This window comes from Mus musculus, chromosome 1 (genome assembly GCF_000001635.26).
Source record: "Mus musculus strain C57BL/6J chromosome 1, GRCm38.p6 C57BL/6J".
In the NCBI taxonomy this organism is placed as follows: Eukaryota; Metazoa; Chordata; class Mammalia; order Rodentia; family Muridae; genus Mus; species Mus musculus.
In genome coordinates this window covers 153,069,971-153,085,997 of record NC_000067.6, presented here as the reverse complement: position 1 = coordinate 153,085,997, position 16,027 = coordinate 153,069,971, and the positions used below count along the sequence as shown (strand labels likewise).

The 16,027-nt window shown below is 45.2% G+C and overlaps 1 protein-coding gene across 4 annotated transcripts in view; it reads right to left on the bottom strand.

Moving 5' to 3' along the window:
- Nmnat2 (nicotinamide nucleotide adenylyltransferase 2) overlaps positions 1-16,027 on the bottom strand; it is a 164,486-nt gene that overhangs the window by 33,269 nt on the left and 115,190 nt on the right. For all 4 annotated transcript variants that reach the window (XR_387163.4, XM_006529456.4, XM_006529455.4 and 1 more), the window contains 3 exons: positions 12,113-12,201; positions 11,258-11,325; positions 9,011-9,089 (listed from right to left, as the gene is read on the bottom strand). Coding sequence is in view for 3 of the 4 variants with exons in the window: in XM_006529456.4 (XP_006529519.1) it covers positions 9,011-9,089; positions 11,258-11,325; positions 12,113-12,201 (236 nt within the window). In the remaining variant the exon portion in view is untranslated. The remainder of the gene's footprint in view (positions 1-9,010; positions 9,090-11,257; positions 11,326-12,112; positions 12,202-16,027) is intronic.

The following is a 16,027-nucleotide window of genomic DNA, read 5'->3' as shown; positions in this document are numbered from 1 at the left end:
ATCTGATGCATCTCAGGCTAACTTCCAACTGTGTAGTTGAAGATGACATTTCACTTTCCTTTTTTTATTTTTTATTTTTTGAGATGGTTTTTTTTTTTTTTTTTTCTTTTTTTTGGTGTAGCCCTGGCTATTCTGGAACTCACTCTATAGACTAAGCTGGCCTCAAACTCAGAGATCCACCTATCTCTGCCTCCTGAGTGCTGGGGTTACAATCTTCAGCCATCCCTTGCAGTTAAAACAAAACAAACAAACAAACAAAAAAACCAAAACAAACAAAACAAACAAAGGAATCTACATGTAGGTGGAATTCAGCCATAGTCTCCTGCCTTAGGAGTTAGCCCAGTTAGGCAGGCCAATCTCATGGCCAGAGGACTGCCACTCACCTCAGGAAGGCAGGCCTACCTTAATCCATTTCATCTGTGGCAGAATTACCTGAGCACGTACGTGTAAAGTCCGTGACACCTGGTAGGACTTGATGTAATCTCTGTGTGTCATGACTCACATGAGATCATATCTGTGAGGGTGCTCTGCAGGCCTGGGAAAGGTCAGGCTGACCACAGACCTCATCACTCCCTCAGCCTCTGCCAGCTAGACATGTCAGTAACCAGCTAGACACCAGTGCCATAGACAGCAGGATGTATTGTGTCACAGGAAGTGTGGGGTGTGTTTCAAGGCCCCTCAGGCCTGCCCATCACACCTCAGAACCACATGGTGACTTGAGATACATTATCCCACATCCTGTGTTATCACGCCCATTGCTCCCTCAGTGATGGAGAACGTACAGGGCTGAGAAAGTAGCTTTCTCCACAGTGGAGACAGAAGCAACCCACCTTTACCCAGGGTCAGAGGGCGACAGAGAATCATGAGATTAAGTGCATAATTAAGGTCCCTTCCCCAAAAGCCATTATCTCCCAGGTGAGGGTACCCACTGCATTTTCAGGATTGGAGTCCTGCTGTGAAAGAACCCTCAAGCCCCAGGGATGAGCAGGAAGACTCTCTGGGCACAGCTTCTAAAGGGGATCCTGCAGGCGGAATGCCTGGAGTCCTGAGCCCTAGAAGAGCGGGCATTTGTTTGGTGGGCTAACCCATCACTTCTGACTGCTCCTAACATGAGGAGGTCACAGGGACATCCAACTGCATCTGTAAGACAGCTTCCCAGCCTGCTTTGTGGGATCCTCTGCCCAGCTGCAGCTGATGGAATGAAGAGGTAATCTACAGTCTTTAATTATTATTTTACCACCAGAAAAGACAGTGCCACACTGGCACTTAGCAGCTATTCTGTGGCCAAGGACATTTCTTCTCTTTCTGCATCCTTGGTCCCATTTACCTTGCTCTGCCAGGAAGGAAATGATTGGCCATGCACACCCCACCCCCACCATTGCCTGTCCCTTGCTCGGTGCTCCATGGCTCTCCTGTCCGCAGCAGTTTTTACATACCCAGCCTCGAGTGGCCACCTCCCTGGCAAGTTCACCAGGACCACCAGCCTTATCCCAGGACTGGGAAACATGGAGTTATCAGGAAGCAGCACTGAGCTCTGGCTGCAAGGCTGTGGGCCATCTGGAAGCTACACTATCAGCCAGCCTCCGAGGGCTGCCTCCGCGGGCTGCCTCAGCTGGAGCTTGGGAATGTGTTTCTCTGGCTCAGGTTCAAGCTCTGGGCATGAGTAACAGAGGAAGTGCCCAGAAAGCCCGGGCATTTGGACAACCCAACAATGGCCAGGCCCTTATGGCCATTATGCCCAGGTCAGAGCTCAAGAATACCAGAAGGGTTTTTGGCTCTCCATTTCTGAAGCTTCCTTAGGGTCTCTGTGTGACTAAAAAAAAAAAAAAAAAAAAAAAAACATGGATTCCCAGATGACACTCCTCTCCCCAACTCAAGTGGCAAGTGTGAGAAATAAACTGATGTAAGCCACTGATAATTGTGTTTGTTACCACAGCACATTTTCACCTATCCTGACTGACACACCTTTATACAGGAAATTAGGTATCTTAAAAAAAAAGTTGTATCGTTCATTCTATGTATGTATGTATGTATGTATGTATGTATGTATGTATGTGTCTGTGTGGTAGGTGCATAGGAAAGCAGGGTCTACAGACAACAGAGGCATCAGATCGCCTTGAACATGAGCCCTCTCTAACTGCTGAGCCATCTGTTCAGCTCGGAGCAGTCTTTTATCATTTGGTTGTGGACACTTCCCAGAAGAGTAAGTGAGGCTGACCTGTCTCACCGTCTTTCCAAGATGACCAAAAACCGAATCAGGACAGGAATGAAGGGTTCTGAAGATAGATGTTCTGTCTACTTCCACAGAGGAAAGTAATAGGTTGAGTAGCAGAGTGTTCCATGCTCCCCCTGCTCCTGGTCTACTAGGATGTTCTGGGACCCTCATCTCATGTAGTAAAATGAAGCCCGGATGTGGGGGTTGGTGCAGTGCAGGGCGGTCAGAGGCTGCTCAGTGAAGAGAGGGTGGTGACAGCCCCTCCAACGGCAAGGAGAGGGCTGGGATACAGGTCTCCTTGGATCAGAATGACCCGTTTTAGGTAGCACGGGGCCAAAGATGTTCCACTCGCAGTGTGCGGAGATGACCACAAAGGGCAGTGTGCTGTATCTGTCAGCCTATCTGTAGTCTCCCCTTCCCCAGCCTGAAACCTGCTTGCTCAGGGGTGGAGCTTCCTGCTCATTCGTTCTGCCACGCCCACTGCTGGAACCTGCGGAGCCACACACGTGCACCTTTCTACTGGACCAGAGATTATTCGGCGGGAATCGGGTCCCCTCCCCCTTCCTTCATAACTAGTGTCGCAACAATAAAATTTGAGCCTTGATCAGAGTAACTGTCTTGGCTACATTCCTTTCTCTCGCCACCTAGCCCCTCTTCTCTTCCAGGTTTCCAAAATGCCTTTCCAGGCTAGAACCCAGGTTGTGGTCTGATGGCCGGACACAACAATTGGCGAACCAACTCGGGACTGAGAAACGGCAAAGGATTTTTGGAAGAGACGCTGCTGGTTCGGAGCTCCATAAAATAAAGGATAAAGGAAATTCATACTGGAGAAGGTATGGGCTAAGCTGAGACAGCGTTAAACCCGAGCGCTGGTTCACTTAGGTTCAGCAGTGAGGAGCTGGGTAATAGGCGGTAGGCCGTAGCTCTCTGAAGCTACATGAGGCGTGAGAAAAGAAAGGGTTTATTAAAAGGAATAGGCAGATTGCCCCAGTTAATAAAAAATGCATCATAAGGGAGGAAAATGTCCCAAAAAGCAGAGAGAAATATCTCTCTGGGCCTTATAGCAGGAGTACTCTGTTCCCTTTTGTGTCTTGTCTAATGTCCGGTGCACCAATCTGTTCTCGTGTTCAATTCATGTATGTTCGTGTCCAGTCTGTATGAATGAATGTTCTATGTTTTATGTTGGATAATAAAGATGGTATAAAAAACTTTATCTGCAAAGCCGAGAGCTGCCACGTGTTTCAGCCAGGAATCAGACACATGGCGGGAGGGCCCCTGCTGGAAAAACTGTTCGTTTTAGGAAATAAGGGCGAGTGCACAGCCTCTAAGTTTCGGAGTAAAAAAGCTAATAAATGGTTTATGATTAATGTGTTTGACAATGGTAAAGTGTTTTTTATTCTATGATTGTAGCTACAAAAATTATTATTCTCTGATTGGTCTAAATGTAACTGCTTCATTTGGTTCTTTTTTATTGGTAATGTGCTCTGAGTGTTTTCACAATCAGCTCATAAGTTGTTGGTTAAGATTAATAATTGTTACATTGCTACAGATGGTTAGTGTTAAATTTGATAACTCAAGTTTAGAGTCCTTCCGACACATGGCATAAAGCGGGCCAAGAGGCTGGGTCTCTAAAGATATTTCTAGTTTAGGTAATAATTAATGTGGTTCGTATCCTAAATAGTAAAATTTAAGATAAGATTTAAAGCAACGTCTTTTTATTAAAGCACTAAAGCTTGCTTTAATAGGTATTCATAGGTATTAATTGACATCCAAACTTTGTAATATGATAGTAATGCTTCTAATATTGATTTTAAAGATAATAAATTGTTTTAAACTTGGGTTTTACTTTCCCAGGGTTGTAGGTATTATCCTAACCTTGCACAAAAAACTTAAAAATTATGGTTAAAACTGCCATTGTTCCATTGACTGCAAGCTTGCAGTTTGATTTCAAATTTAAGATCTTTAATTCACCTGTATACTGTAATTAAGATAATTACAAGAGTAATCATCTTATGAGAGCGCTCATACAGCTCACTTCATACAAAACTGTGACAGAGTTATCTAGTTATGTTTGTCTTTATAAATAGATTAGACAAACAGTTTGGTTATAGTTGCTGCCTGGCAGGAAACTGCAGTACGGGCAATTTTTTCACAACACTAAAGTTGTAAAGAACGTTTTAACTGTAAGTCATCTTAAGAAAGAGTATCAAAATTTAGAGGCGTAGACAGTTATATTGTTCCTCTAAAATCGGTCCTTATTACAGGAGGGCCAAGATGCTCAGATTAAAAAGTATTTTACGTTTGAGTCAATACATGGCTCTGGGCAGCCCCAGAGCGGCTTGTGGCCTTTCTTTTGTTTTGCAAACAGTGCCTGAGAAAGTTTTTTCCCTGTGTTCAAGAGAACTTCTTTTTAACAGTGTTACAGATCTATTCAGAAGTTTAAAATAATGCTTTAATTCAAAGAGTTTTGCTTCTAGTGAACTGTAACCACTAGAAAATTCTGCCTCTAGGTATGGCTAATGTAACTTTACATTATGTAAGAAAAAATTTTATTGTTTCTGCTTCTATACAAGAAGCCAAGAGTTTTAATCTTTCAGTGTATATTGTTTCCTAAGTGAAAAGTATTTTATTAACTAATGCTTCTTAAAGTTTACCTTAAATCCTTGCCCTCACCCAAAAGATTCAGAGACAATATCCTTTTATTACTTAGGGTTTTAGTTTACTACAAAAGTTTCTACAAAAAATAAAGCTTTTATAATTGTTGTTAATTGGTAATTAAAAATTGGTTGTGCCCAAAACAATTCTTTGGCCAAAAAGAAAAACATTATTGTAAAGTCATTTTTCTCATCCTCCCAGCTGATCGTTGGCCCACGTGGGCCCAACTAAGCTTCTGTGGGGCGGAGTCTTAAGACACAGTTTCCCCTGTTCCAGCACAAATAATCTAGTTGTGTGCTGTAGATATGTTTTAAAATGCTGAACAATCAAACCTTAATTTGTATATTAATAGTCAATGCCATATCTCTGAGCTCGCAATTGCTTAAATTGTTCATCCCTCAGATACTATTAATTCTCAAATTTACAATTGCTTATGCATATTTCTAGTTAATAAATAAATAAATTATGCACATGTGACTCTTAATAACTTTGCAAGCCTTCTAGTTACAACTGCTCCTTAAGAAAATTGATTGAAAGTGCAATTAGTCACTGCCCCTTTACAGCCAAGTATTTAAAATATTTGGTCAACTAGTTATTAATTCAAAAGTTTAGGTATTGTAAATTGTATCCCCGTGCATACTATTTAGTGCATTCCCATGCACACTATTTAAGTCTTACCTTTATTTTCAAAATCTAATATTTTAATGTCAAAGAGTTTAATAAATGCTTTATAGTATCTTAAAGGGATCTACTTATTGGCTTATAGATTGATCCTAAAACAGCTACCTTATTAGAAAAGGGAAAAACAGGTTTTCTCCACAGAACGCTGCAGAAGCATATTAGTAAATTCGTGTGACGAGCTGGTAGGTAAGTTGACTCATGTCCTGATTGAATTGACTAAAAAACTAAATTAAATTCATGTTTTAGATCCATCCTTACTTGTCATTTTTCCAGTTTAGACTAGCTTCTAGCCTTTTAACTTTATGGCAATAGTACATCAGAGACTGTATATTCAGACTTAGTAAAATTAGTCATTTAATAGAGTCATAATGATTTTTCTCTTTTCTTCAGTGTGACCAGCCATTCTAACTCAATCTCAGACTGGTCTAATATTCAGTCCAATGTTAGAGATTCCTATATTCTAAATTACCTAGCAAAGTTAATTCAGAGCACATCCCCCACTTCCCCTAGATCCCTAACCTCAGAAGGATTGCTGGCCTTACAGCTAGTAGAAAAAGCTATTAAAGAGCAATTGGTCACTTAATACATTGGTAAAATAGAAGGACCCCCTGACTAACAAATGGAAGGGTCCAGATCCAGTTCTAATTTGGGGTAGGGACTCAGTTTGTGTTTTTTCACGAGATGAAAATAGAGCTCGGTGGGCTGCCAGAGAAATTAATTCGTCAGATGAACACAGATTCTAAATCTTCTAAAGTATCACCTTGAGGACTAAAATTCCTCTTTTGCTTAAAAGTCGGCTTGAGGACTCAGGCTCCAAAAAAAGCTACTCTCTGAGCCAGCTCCCAAAAGGAGGCCAGAGACTAGCCTCAGCTTTACAATTTGCATTTGAATAAAGTACCTGGACTGCCCCAAAAGAAGTTCTGCTTTCCTACTTTCTCACTGTCGAGATTTTGTCTTTCAAGCAGGTAAATCAACATTCTCGAGGCGGACCAGCGGATGTGCATCCCCGCCCTCCTAGAGCACACAGGTGGCTGCTGTTATCTCCTTTCCAAGGACATTTCCAGCACGTGGCTTTCAGTCTGAGTTAAAAATTAGGTTTACCAAGAGGGCTAGAAAAGTAGATATTTCTATATTAATAAAGATTGGTTTTTATTTTGATAGACAGGCTTAGTCCCTTAGCTGACCTCTGCCTTTTCACCCTTGCTGTTACTGCAAGGTGTCCTTAGGCTGTGGAAAAAACAGGGATGAGGAGGAACGACTTCCAGCTCCTATTTTAGCCACAAGTCGTGGTGTTACTAATGACATAATTCTTGCCTAGGTCTTGCTAAATCTGAGGTTGATAATTCTCCTTTAGGAGCTGCACAGCACTCAGAACTGTGCATACTGGTTTGTGATCGTACAAATTCAGTATGGGCATCGCTTGGTGCAGAGAGCACTGCAGGGGAAGGTCCAGCTTGACCATTTCTGAGTTTCCTGTGAGATAAACCCGGTTTAAAAGAGGTTGGTATCAAATTTTGGCTAAGAATCAAAAATATTTTTCGGCTCTGCCTCCCCCTCCCCAAAAGATACCGAGAGCCACAGGTGTGGGTCTTAACAGTACCCACGGGAGGAATCGGGTCAATGTCCACCCAAGCCAAGGTTAAAAGCCCACTCATCTACAGATGAGAAAATCATTTGATCACCTCAGTTAAGCATTGCCTTATTTAACTTAATTAATAGGGGGGAGAGAGATTGGAGACCGTACTGTCTTCACTGCCTCCCACCCCAAAATAAAAAAGCCAATTGGCCTTGTACTACAGAGCCGGTCGAACGCCTTCTCCCTGTTTCCCACCTATCATCCAAAAATGCGGAGGAATATCAACTTAGTGTTATTCTTATTATAGTGTATTTCACATTTGTTCAGTCAAACTTAGCCAGAGTTCCAACGCCCTACTTAAAATTCAACTAGAAAGTTACCTACCAAGTACTAATTAGCATTATAAAGTTAGAGCCTACAGCTCCAGGCTTTTCAGTTAGTTGTTTACTAAGATAAGAAAGGACAGTCTTAGCCAGATACAGTTTACCATAAGAAAAGTTAAGGAATCCCATGAAAGCAAGTTTTTTCTTTAGCCCTAGATTCCAGGCAGAACTATTGAGCATAGATAATTTTTCCCCCCTCAGGCCAGCTTTTTCTTTTTTTAAATTTTGTTAATAAAAGGGAGGAAATGTAGTCTCCCCTCCCCCAGCCTGAAACCTGCTTGCTCAGGGGTGGAGCTTCCTGCTCATTCGTTCTGCCACGCCCACTGCTGGAACCTGCGGAGCCACACACGTGCACCTTTCTACTGGACCAGAGATTATTCGGTGGGAATCGGGTCCCCTCCCCCTTCCTTCATAACTAGTGTCGCAACAATAAAATTTGAGCCTTGATCTTGGCTACATTCCTTTCTCTCGCCACCTAGCCCCTCTTCTCTTCCAGGTTTCCAAAATGCCTTTCCAGGCTAGAACCCAGGTTGTGGTCTGCTGGCCGGACACAACACCTATCAGTCAGGTTTGGGCCATTGATAGCATCCTGTCACTGTTGAGTCCCTGGGCTGATAATGATCTGTGGAGGACACTGTGCCTACATTGTGGCTGGGGATGCTGGTACACAGCTAGCCTTAGGTTACCGAAGGTTCTAGACTGCAGTGGGGGAACACAGGAGCTCTCCTCCACCCTTGGTCAATTAATGTCCACTGTGTGTCCTGGGTAGAAAGGCTCCTCTTTCTACTTTCTGTTCCCTAATAATGAAGCAGGGATCTAACACTCATCTGGGAGGTTCTTAGATGGAGGAATGCATGGGAATGAAGGAGCATTGTTCCTATGTCATGGCATCTTTTCCTGGACTGAGAACCTGTGGGTCCCTAATAGATGGGGAGGGAACCCGGCAACATGGACCAAGTGTAAGAGGACATTGTTTCTTAGCCCAGGCTAATAACACTGAATTTATGATCCTCCAACCCCTACCTCCCTATATAGGGGTGTACATCCCCACTTCCAGATTTTATCTAGTACTGAAGATCAAACCCAGGGTTTTGCTCATGCTAAGCTAGCATTCTCTAGTAACTGAGGTACATTCTCAGCCCAAATGGTTACCTCTCTTCCCCTGCCCAACCCCTTCTTCTCCTCACTGATGTCTTACAACCCTAGTCTTCACAGCAACTGATGTTTGCTTCTCCAGCTGATGATAGCCACCCATGTCAAATCCAGCCCCAACATCATTCTGTCCTACACAAGGAGGATGTGTCAGAGAGTAGAAGGTATGGAGAAAGGCTGGTGCTCCAGAGTCCTAATTCACTGTCTTCTTTAGCGCCATACACAGGCTGGTCTGCCTCACAACTGGGAGGGAAGCAGATAGCAGATGCCAGCCAGCAAGTCAACAGGCCAGCAGCCCTTCTCCTAAACCCTGCCCATCCACGCAACCTCAGCCACAGCCCATCTTACCTTCATCAGGTCTCGATGGTGCTCCAACACACTGCAGGTTGTCTGCCAGGTGTCCTGATAGCACTCCCATGGGTCCACCCTGCCGGGACAAGAGAGGCTGTTCTCAGTTTCCATTCATGCGCTCTCTCTACATGGCTTCCTCCCAAGGCTCAGGGAACTTAGCAAGTCTGGTCATGCTGTGTGCTTAGAGCTCAAAGCAGGTTACACCAGGCTGTGGAATATGGTCCTGAACCTCAGTTTCTCTTTCTGTAAACTGAGAGGAATCTTGCATAGGCAGGTAACAAAGACAGTGGTATGAGTCTCCCTGAGTTTATCCCGAGCTCAGCACTCTTTCTAGTGGGAGGGCTTGGGGAATTTTATATCCAGAGTGCTTCGAAGGATGTCTTGAAACTTGTTCTTATGTAGAAGAAGGAAATCTTCAGGCTCTTACAGGACTGTGATGAGGATTAAGTGAGCCAGGGGCTTGTCAAGCAAGGACTGAGGCTTGCTTCATCAGGCTGCAAGCCCTGGAGAAGAGCCTCATCAGTGGTGTAGTGCCTTGGGGCTGGAAGTAAGGCTAGACTGGAGGGTTCAGACCGGCAGGACAGCTAACTCCTCTGGAACAGGAAGCTGGGAAGTGAGCAGGGATGCTGCCCTAGACGGATGCCTCACATGGCCTCAATTGCCAACTTAATGAGCTGCTAAATTGAGATATTTCAGAAGCACTCTTAGCAGCTGAGCATCCCTGTCCACCCCCTGTCATGAACAGGCACCTCAAGGTTTCCTGAGTTGAGATCTTACTAAGTAAAAATGAAGGGCTCTGTTTGTCCTCGCCTGGTACCTCCTGCCCTGCCCCTGTGCACACAAGTATGGGAGGTGAGCAAGCCCCTCCCACCTGGCCTGGCCAATCAGGTGCCCCGGGTAAGGGCTCTCCCACAGACTCCCTTGTCATCTCAGTTCTGTCCTTCCAAGTGAGGCAGGCACTCAGTAAGCAGTCACTGGATCGACAAAGGAATTATTCGAGAATTTTCTAAGAACGTCAAAGCAGGAACAGCTTTCTGGCCAGCATTTTCCCCCTCTGGATTCATTTCCCGCAGGAAATTAAACATTCATTTACAGCACTAAGAGGTGTAATTTCTAAACCTGACTTGATCACAGATAGGCTGTCCTCCAGCATTTAATCTGTGTCTTTTTTTTTTTAAAGATTTATTTTTAATTATCTGTATGAGATCCTCAGGAACTGTGTGAGTTACAGGCAGTAGTAAGCTGCCCGAGGAGGGTGCTGGGAACTGAACTCATGACCTCTGGAAGAACAGCAAATGCTCTTAACCTCTGAGCCATCTTTCCAGTCCTCAACCCCAAAGAAAGTCCCTCAAGGGTCAGACTTCTTGTACAAATCACTGTGCAGGCCCCCACAGACCACTGCTTAGTTATTACTGTGGCTTTTGTTCACTGCCTTCAGTTCTGCCTGCCCATCCTTCCTGGGTTAACTGCATCCCTCATGCACCCTGAGGTCCATGCCCCTCTCCTCATGGAAACTTCTAGGTGCTGCTTATTTCTCCAGCATAGGAAATTAAAGAGCAAATGATGTGCCATTATTTTTTTAAACACCATCTTCTCATGCAAATTATAACGGTAGGAACTTGGGGGACATAATTAGCATAATTAGTGGAAGCTTGCTTTAATTACACTGCTGGCTCAGAGCATGAGAAGTGCTGCCATCTTAATGATACTCTGAGTTTAAGGGGGGAGGGCAGGGCAGAAAATCAAGAAGACGGCTTCAGGTCCCTGTTGGTAGGGATGCCCTAGAGAGCCCCACTCATAGGCCCCACACCTTGTCCAGGGGTCAGTGTGGACCCCGGAGGGCCTCTGAGTTCAGAAATGGATGGTAATCAAGGCCACCCACTTTCTCTGAGAAGAAGTGAGTTATGGGTGAGAGTCAATGGAATTTGGTGGGGATGTGAATGAGAGCCATTTGGGATTTGCAGACCAGGCTCCTTCCCCAGTGATGTTTTGGGAAACTCTAAGAGCCACACCAGGAGTCAAAGACAGAAACTCCCTAAGCTAACTCTTTAATTTTGTGAGCCTGATTGTTTGGTTCAAAAATAAACAAAATTATCAGTTGGGCCACCAGTGAAGATCCACCTAACTAGGGCCAGTACAGGGCTAATATCTCTCCTACTTCCTCACCCTTGTGGGTCCCAAATTTCTTTTCCATCCCAGTGAAGCCAGGGTCACCTGCCTCTGTCACCATCATCCCAGCCCTACCTGATCCAGTCGGAATTCTGGACAGCCAGCTGACACATGATGAGACGGTGCCGACTTGACACAAGGCCCTGGGAAGCAACAAAGTCATGGGTAGGAGATATCCTTAGTCTTCCAAGGTGCCCAGAGACACCAGCCCAAACCACCCCGTTACGAAGTGCGGGGCTATGTCTGATGGTGAGAGCAAAGAAGGAATGTGACCCCTGACTTGTCCCTCTGCCACATACACAGACACTGGGTGATGCTGTGTGTGTACATGTGTGTGCTTATGTGTGTGTGTGCACGCACGCACATGCATGCATGTGTGTATGTGCATATATGAGTGTGTGTGCGTGCGTGCGTGCGTGCGTGTGTGTGTGTGTGTGTGTGTGTGTGTGTGTGTGAAGAATACATGGTATATCCTATTGCAACAGAGTCCAAACCAGTCAATGCCCACTCAGCTACTCTGCATAGGTTTGACCTAGGGTAAGCTCAGTTAGCCTGGTTTGGTGAATACAGTAACCATGGGAGAAACAGGAATGACTGGAAGAGTTCCCACGTGAGAGGCATTTTTTCCAAAATAAAAATCTTGGGAAGTATTCGTCCAATGCAGCTTAGCCCCTAAACTGCTGCCAATCTGGAGCCCAGCACAGTTGCGGGGAGCAGGCTTACTCCTCTTTGTGAGAGCAGCTGGCTGGCTGTGGTGGGCAGTTGGCCCTCCGGCTGTAGCCAGATACCCAGGTCGAACAGTGGTCCTGGGAGGAAAACCAATGTTGCTAAATAGCATTACCAGGAATTTCCTCAGAGAGGACAGTAGGGTGGTTTCATCCAGGGGAGCTATCTGGTGAGGAAGAAGAGAAGGCAGAGGAAGGAGCCCACCTGTTTTCCGTAGGAGTCATGGACCGGAGAGACAATCCCGCCAATCACAATAAATCTTCCAGTCTTGTGCAGATAATCCCTGGCTCTCTCTAATTAAGAGAAAAAACCGAAAATTACAAGAGGGGAAAGACGCGGCTTAGAGGTGATAACTGAAATCAGTCTGTTCGGCACTGAGCCCGCTAAGGTTTGGTGCTTGCTATTTAAATAGGAGGTGCCAACTTCAAAGCAAATACTGGCGACTCAAAGGTTAGGGAGGTGGACCTTAGCCCCAGAAATAAAAGGATTTAGAACTCAAGGAGCTTAACCCGGTGGCGGTGGCAAGGAGTCTGTATTGGAAGAACTACATAGCTGCAGGGGTTTAAGACAGTCACCTCATTAAGAGGTGTTCAAGCTTCGGGTTGGAATTTGCTCCTGTTGTCTCTTGTAGAAATTCCAGTGAGAAGCTGTCCCCGAACAGAAAAGGTAAGCCTCCTTAGAATATGAAAGATGTGCTGATTGCCACCCCTAATTACCGCAAGGGAGAAACAGGAAAACAAATTGCAAGGGCCTTGTACATAATCACGGTGAATTAACAGTCAGCCTGGCAGCCAGCAGCATTACCGTTGCTTGAGAAAAAAGCCAAACAAAAGCTTCCAAATTGACCAGGCAAGGCCAGGTTCACCCTCATGAGAAAAACCAATGAATCAGAAGAGCTTTAAAAGTCTAGTCCTGTTTTATTCCCAAGGGAGTCCATTGAACAAACTCGAGCGGGTTGTTTATTTTCAATTATTTTATTTTCCTGCATGTGTGTATGTATTCTTGTGGAGGCCGAAATTGATTTCCTCAATTGCTTTCTGCCTTACTTTTACAAAACTATTTACTTTACAATCGTGTGCATGCACATTCACACACGCATGAGTGCATACATGTCTGTGTGCGTGCACATGCACAGGTATATACGCCCATGTGTGTGCAGATGTCTGAGAAAGTCAAGACGAGGCCATCAGATCCCTTGGGGCTGGAGTGCTCGTGAGCCACATACAGATGTTGGGGAGTGAATGCAGGTGTCTCTGGAAGCACACAGTACAAGATCTCTCCTGAACCTGGAGGTCATCGACTGTCCAAACTAGCCCCGCCAGTGAACCCCTACCCTCATCCTTCTGCCTCTGCCCCACGAAGCATAGCTGCCATTTGGGTGCTGGGACCTTTGCGAGCGTAACAGACCGCCCCTGCCTTTGTAAGTGAGCGCCAAGGATTAAAGTCCCGACCCCCAGCCTGAGGCAAACACCAACTGAGACATGTTGGCACCCTGAGGTGGGAACTTGGTGGTGGGAAAATCCCGGAGTGAAAAAACAGCTGGGCAGCAAGACTGGTTGTAGAGTTTACAATCAGGTTTTCATGACCTCGGCGGCTCTCTGTGTGTTTAAAAATTATCCCCACCACCGTTGTTTCTTTCAGCCCTTCAATGTAAAGGCTTTTTGTGAAAACGAATTCACTACTTTTAATACCATTTTAGATTTTTTTCGGAGTAAATGGAAATATTTTGCCTATAATTCAATAAACTTAGCTCGGCTCCTTTTCCTTCTCCCCACACAGGTTCCCCGATGACGACCTTGCGCTTGAACAGTGCGTTTGCTCCCCTTGATTAGCTGTTGTGCTTGGTCGTTAAGATTCATCTTGTGCTATAGAATTCTATAGGTTTTGATAAGTATGGGACACACATTTATCATGAAGCAGCACAGAGTGTCTCACTGCCTTAAGTCTATAGTTATCAGAACCGGGACTAGGAAATGGGGATAAAGTGGAGCCTGAGACACAGAGACTCCGGAGACTCCCATGGACTCCGGAGACCAGCATCGGAGTGCAAATCTAACTTTTAGTGTTCGGTACAAAAACTTACATACAATTTTTTAGCGAGTAAGAGTGAGGTTACATAGTCGAGGGCCAAAGGGAGGTGTGGGGATAACAAACACCCTACGCCCTGTTAGATCTAAATTTACTCTGTAAAGGACTCTGTAGGGGAGAGAGTGGATCGCCCAGGAGGGATTTCCGTGAAGACAGGAAGCGGCCACAGCCCTAGGCTCTGGTTCCTCGTTCGGTCTCACCGAGCCACTTTAGATCTGGCTGTGTACAGCTGGAGTCCAGCTGGAGAACAGCTGGAGCGGGATGCCTCGCGCAGGCGCAGGCGCAGGGGCAGGCGCAGGAGCAGGAGGCGTGGTGCTTACCTTCCCATCCCACTTTTTCCTCCACTAGGTCACGCCCACATCCCCCATATATATATAGTGCCACACCTATTCATCCGTCCTCACCCTGACCTCTGCCAGCCATGCTGCTTTATTCTATTTCTTGAAATTGGCTACTGCGAGGTAGTCAGAGTGATACATCGTCCAGTCTCTTCAGGTCCTTCCATTTAGCGCTATGCATTTAAGTACTTCATGTCTTACTGTGCTGGCTGGTTTTATGTCAACTTGACACAAGCTAAGGACATCTGAAAGGAGGGATGCCCCATTAAGAAGATGTCTCCATAAGATCAGGCAGTAAGCAAGTCTGTAGGATCTAGGAGGTCCCAGTCCATTGTAGGCGGTGCCATCGCTGGACTAGTAGTCTTGGGTTGTATAAGAAAGCAGGCTGAGCAAGCCATGAGGAGCAGGCCAGTAAGCAGCATCCTACCATGGCCGCTGCATCAGCTCCTGTCTCAGGGTTCCATCCTTGTTTGAGTTCCTGTTCTGACTTCCTTTGGTGATGAACAGCAATCTGGTCATGGTGTCTCCTCACTGCTATAGAAACCCAAATGAAGACACTTACCATGGTTACATAGTTTATTTCTCTTCATCAACCTGATTCTCAGTTTGCCTCTCCATCTACCCGCTGAGATACATTGTCATTTGAGATACATTGTCATTACTCCCTGGTGCTTATAGACAAAGCAGAAGCAACATTCCTGTAGGTGTCTGCACAGTATGCTTTCAGCTCTTTTAGGTAAACATGTAGGAACCAGATCATGGGGTCATATGGTGAGAATATATTTAGTGCTGGAAGCAGCTGTCATTGTCTTTCGAGCTGGCTGGACCATTTTGCAGCATCGCCACCACCAGTAGTCAATGAGAATGACCGCTGCTCCACATTCCTGCTAACTTTGGATACTATTGGGTTTGTACATTTAGTCATTTCTAATGGGTACATCACTATGGCATTTCTTTACTTGAGGTTGATTTTACCTTCTAGGAAATGATTTATTTTTATTTCATGTGCATTAGTGTTTTGCCTGTATGTGTATATGTGTGAGGGTGTTGGATCCCAAGGAACTGAAGTTAAAGACAATGGTGAGCTGCCATGTGGGTGCTGGGAATTGAACCCAGGTATTCTGGAAGGACAGCCAGTGCTTTCCTAATTGCTCTGATGAAAACTTTGCCATGGCTAAAACTAACCTATAAAAGAAGGAGCTTGTTTTGGCTTATAATTTCAGAAGGCTACAGCCCACAATGGGAGAGATGGCACGGCAGTGGGTATGCATAGTAACAAGGACAGGAAGCTTAGAGCTCACATCTCAAACCCACACAGGAATCAGAGCGTGAACTGGAAGTGGGGCAAAACTATAAACTCTCAATGCCAGTCACCAGTGACATGCTTTCTCCCGCAGGGTTCCATGTTCTACAGGTTCCTTAGCCTCCCCAAACAGTGCTACTGAACAGGTGGTCATGTACCCGACCCTATTGGGAACATTGCTCATTTAAAGTACTACAGTGTGTGTGTGTGTGTGTGTGTGTGTGTGTGCATATATATGTGTGTGTATGTATATGTGTATGTATGTATGTGTGTGTATGTGTGTGTTCTTATTCATATGTCTGTGCATGTGTAGATGTGCACATGAGTGCAGGTGTCCCCAAAAGAGGGCATCAGATGCCCTGAATCTGGAGTTACAGGTATTTGAGAGTG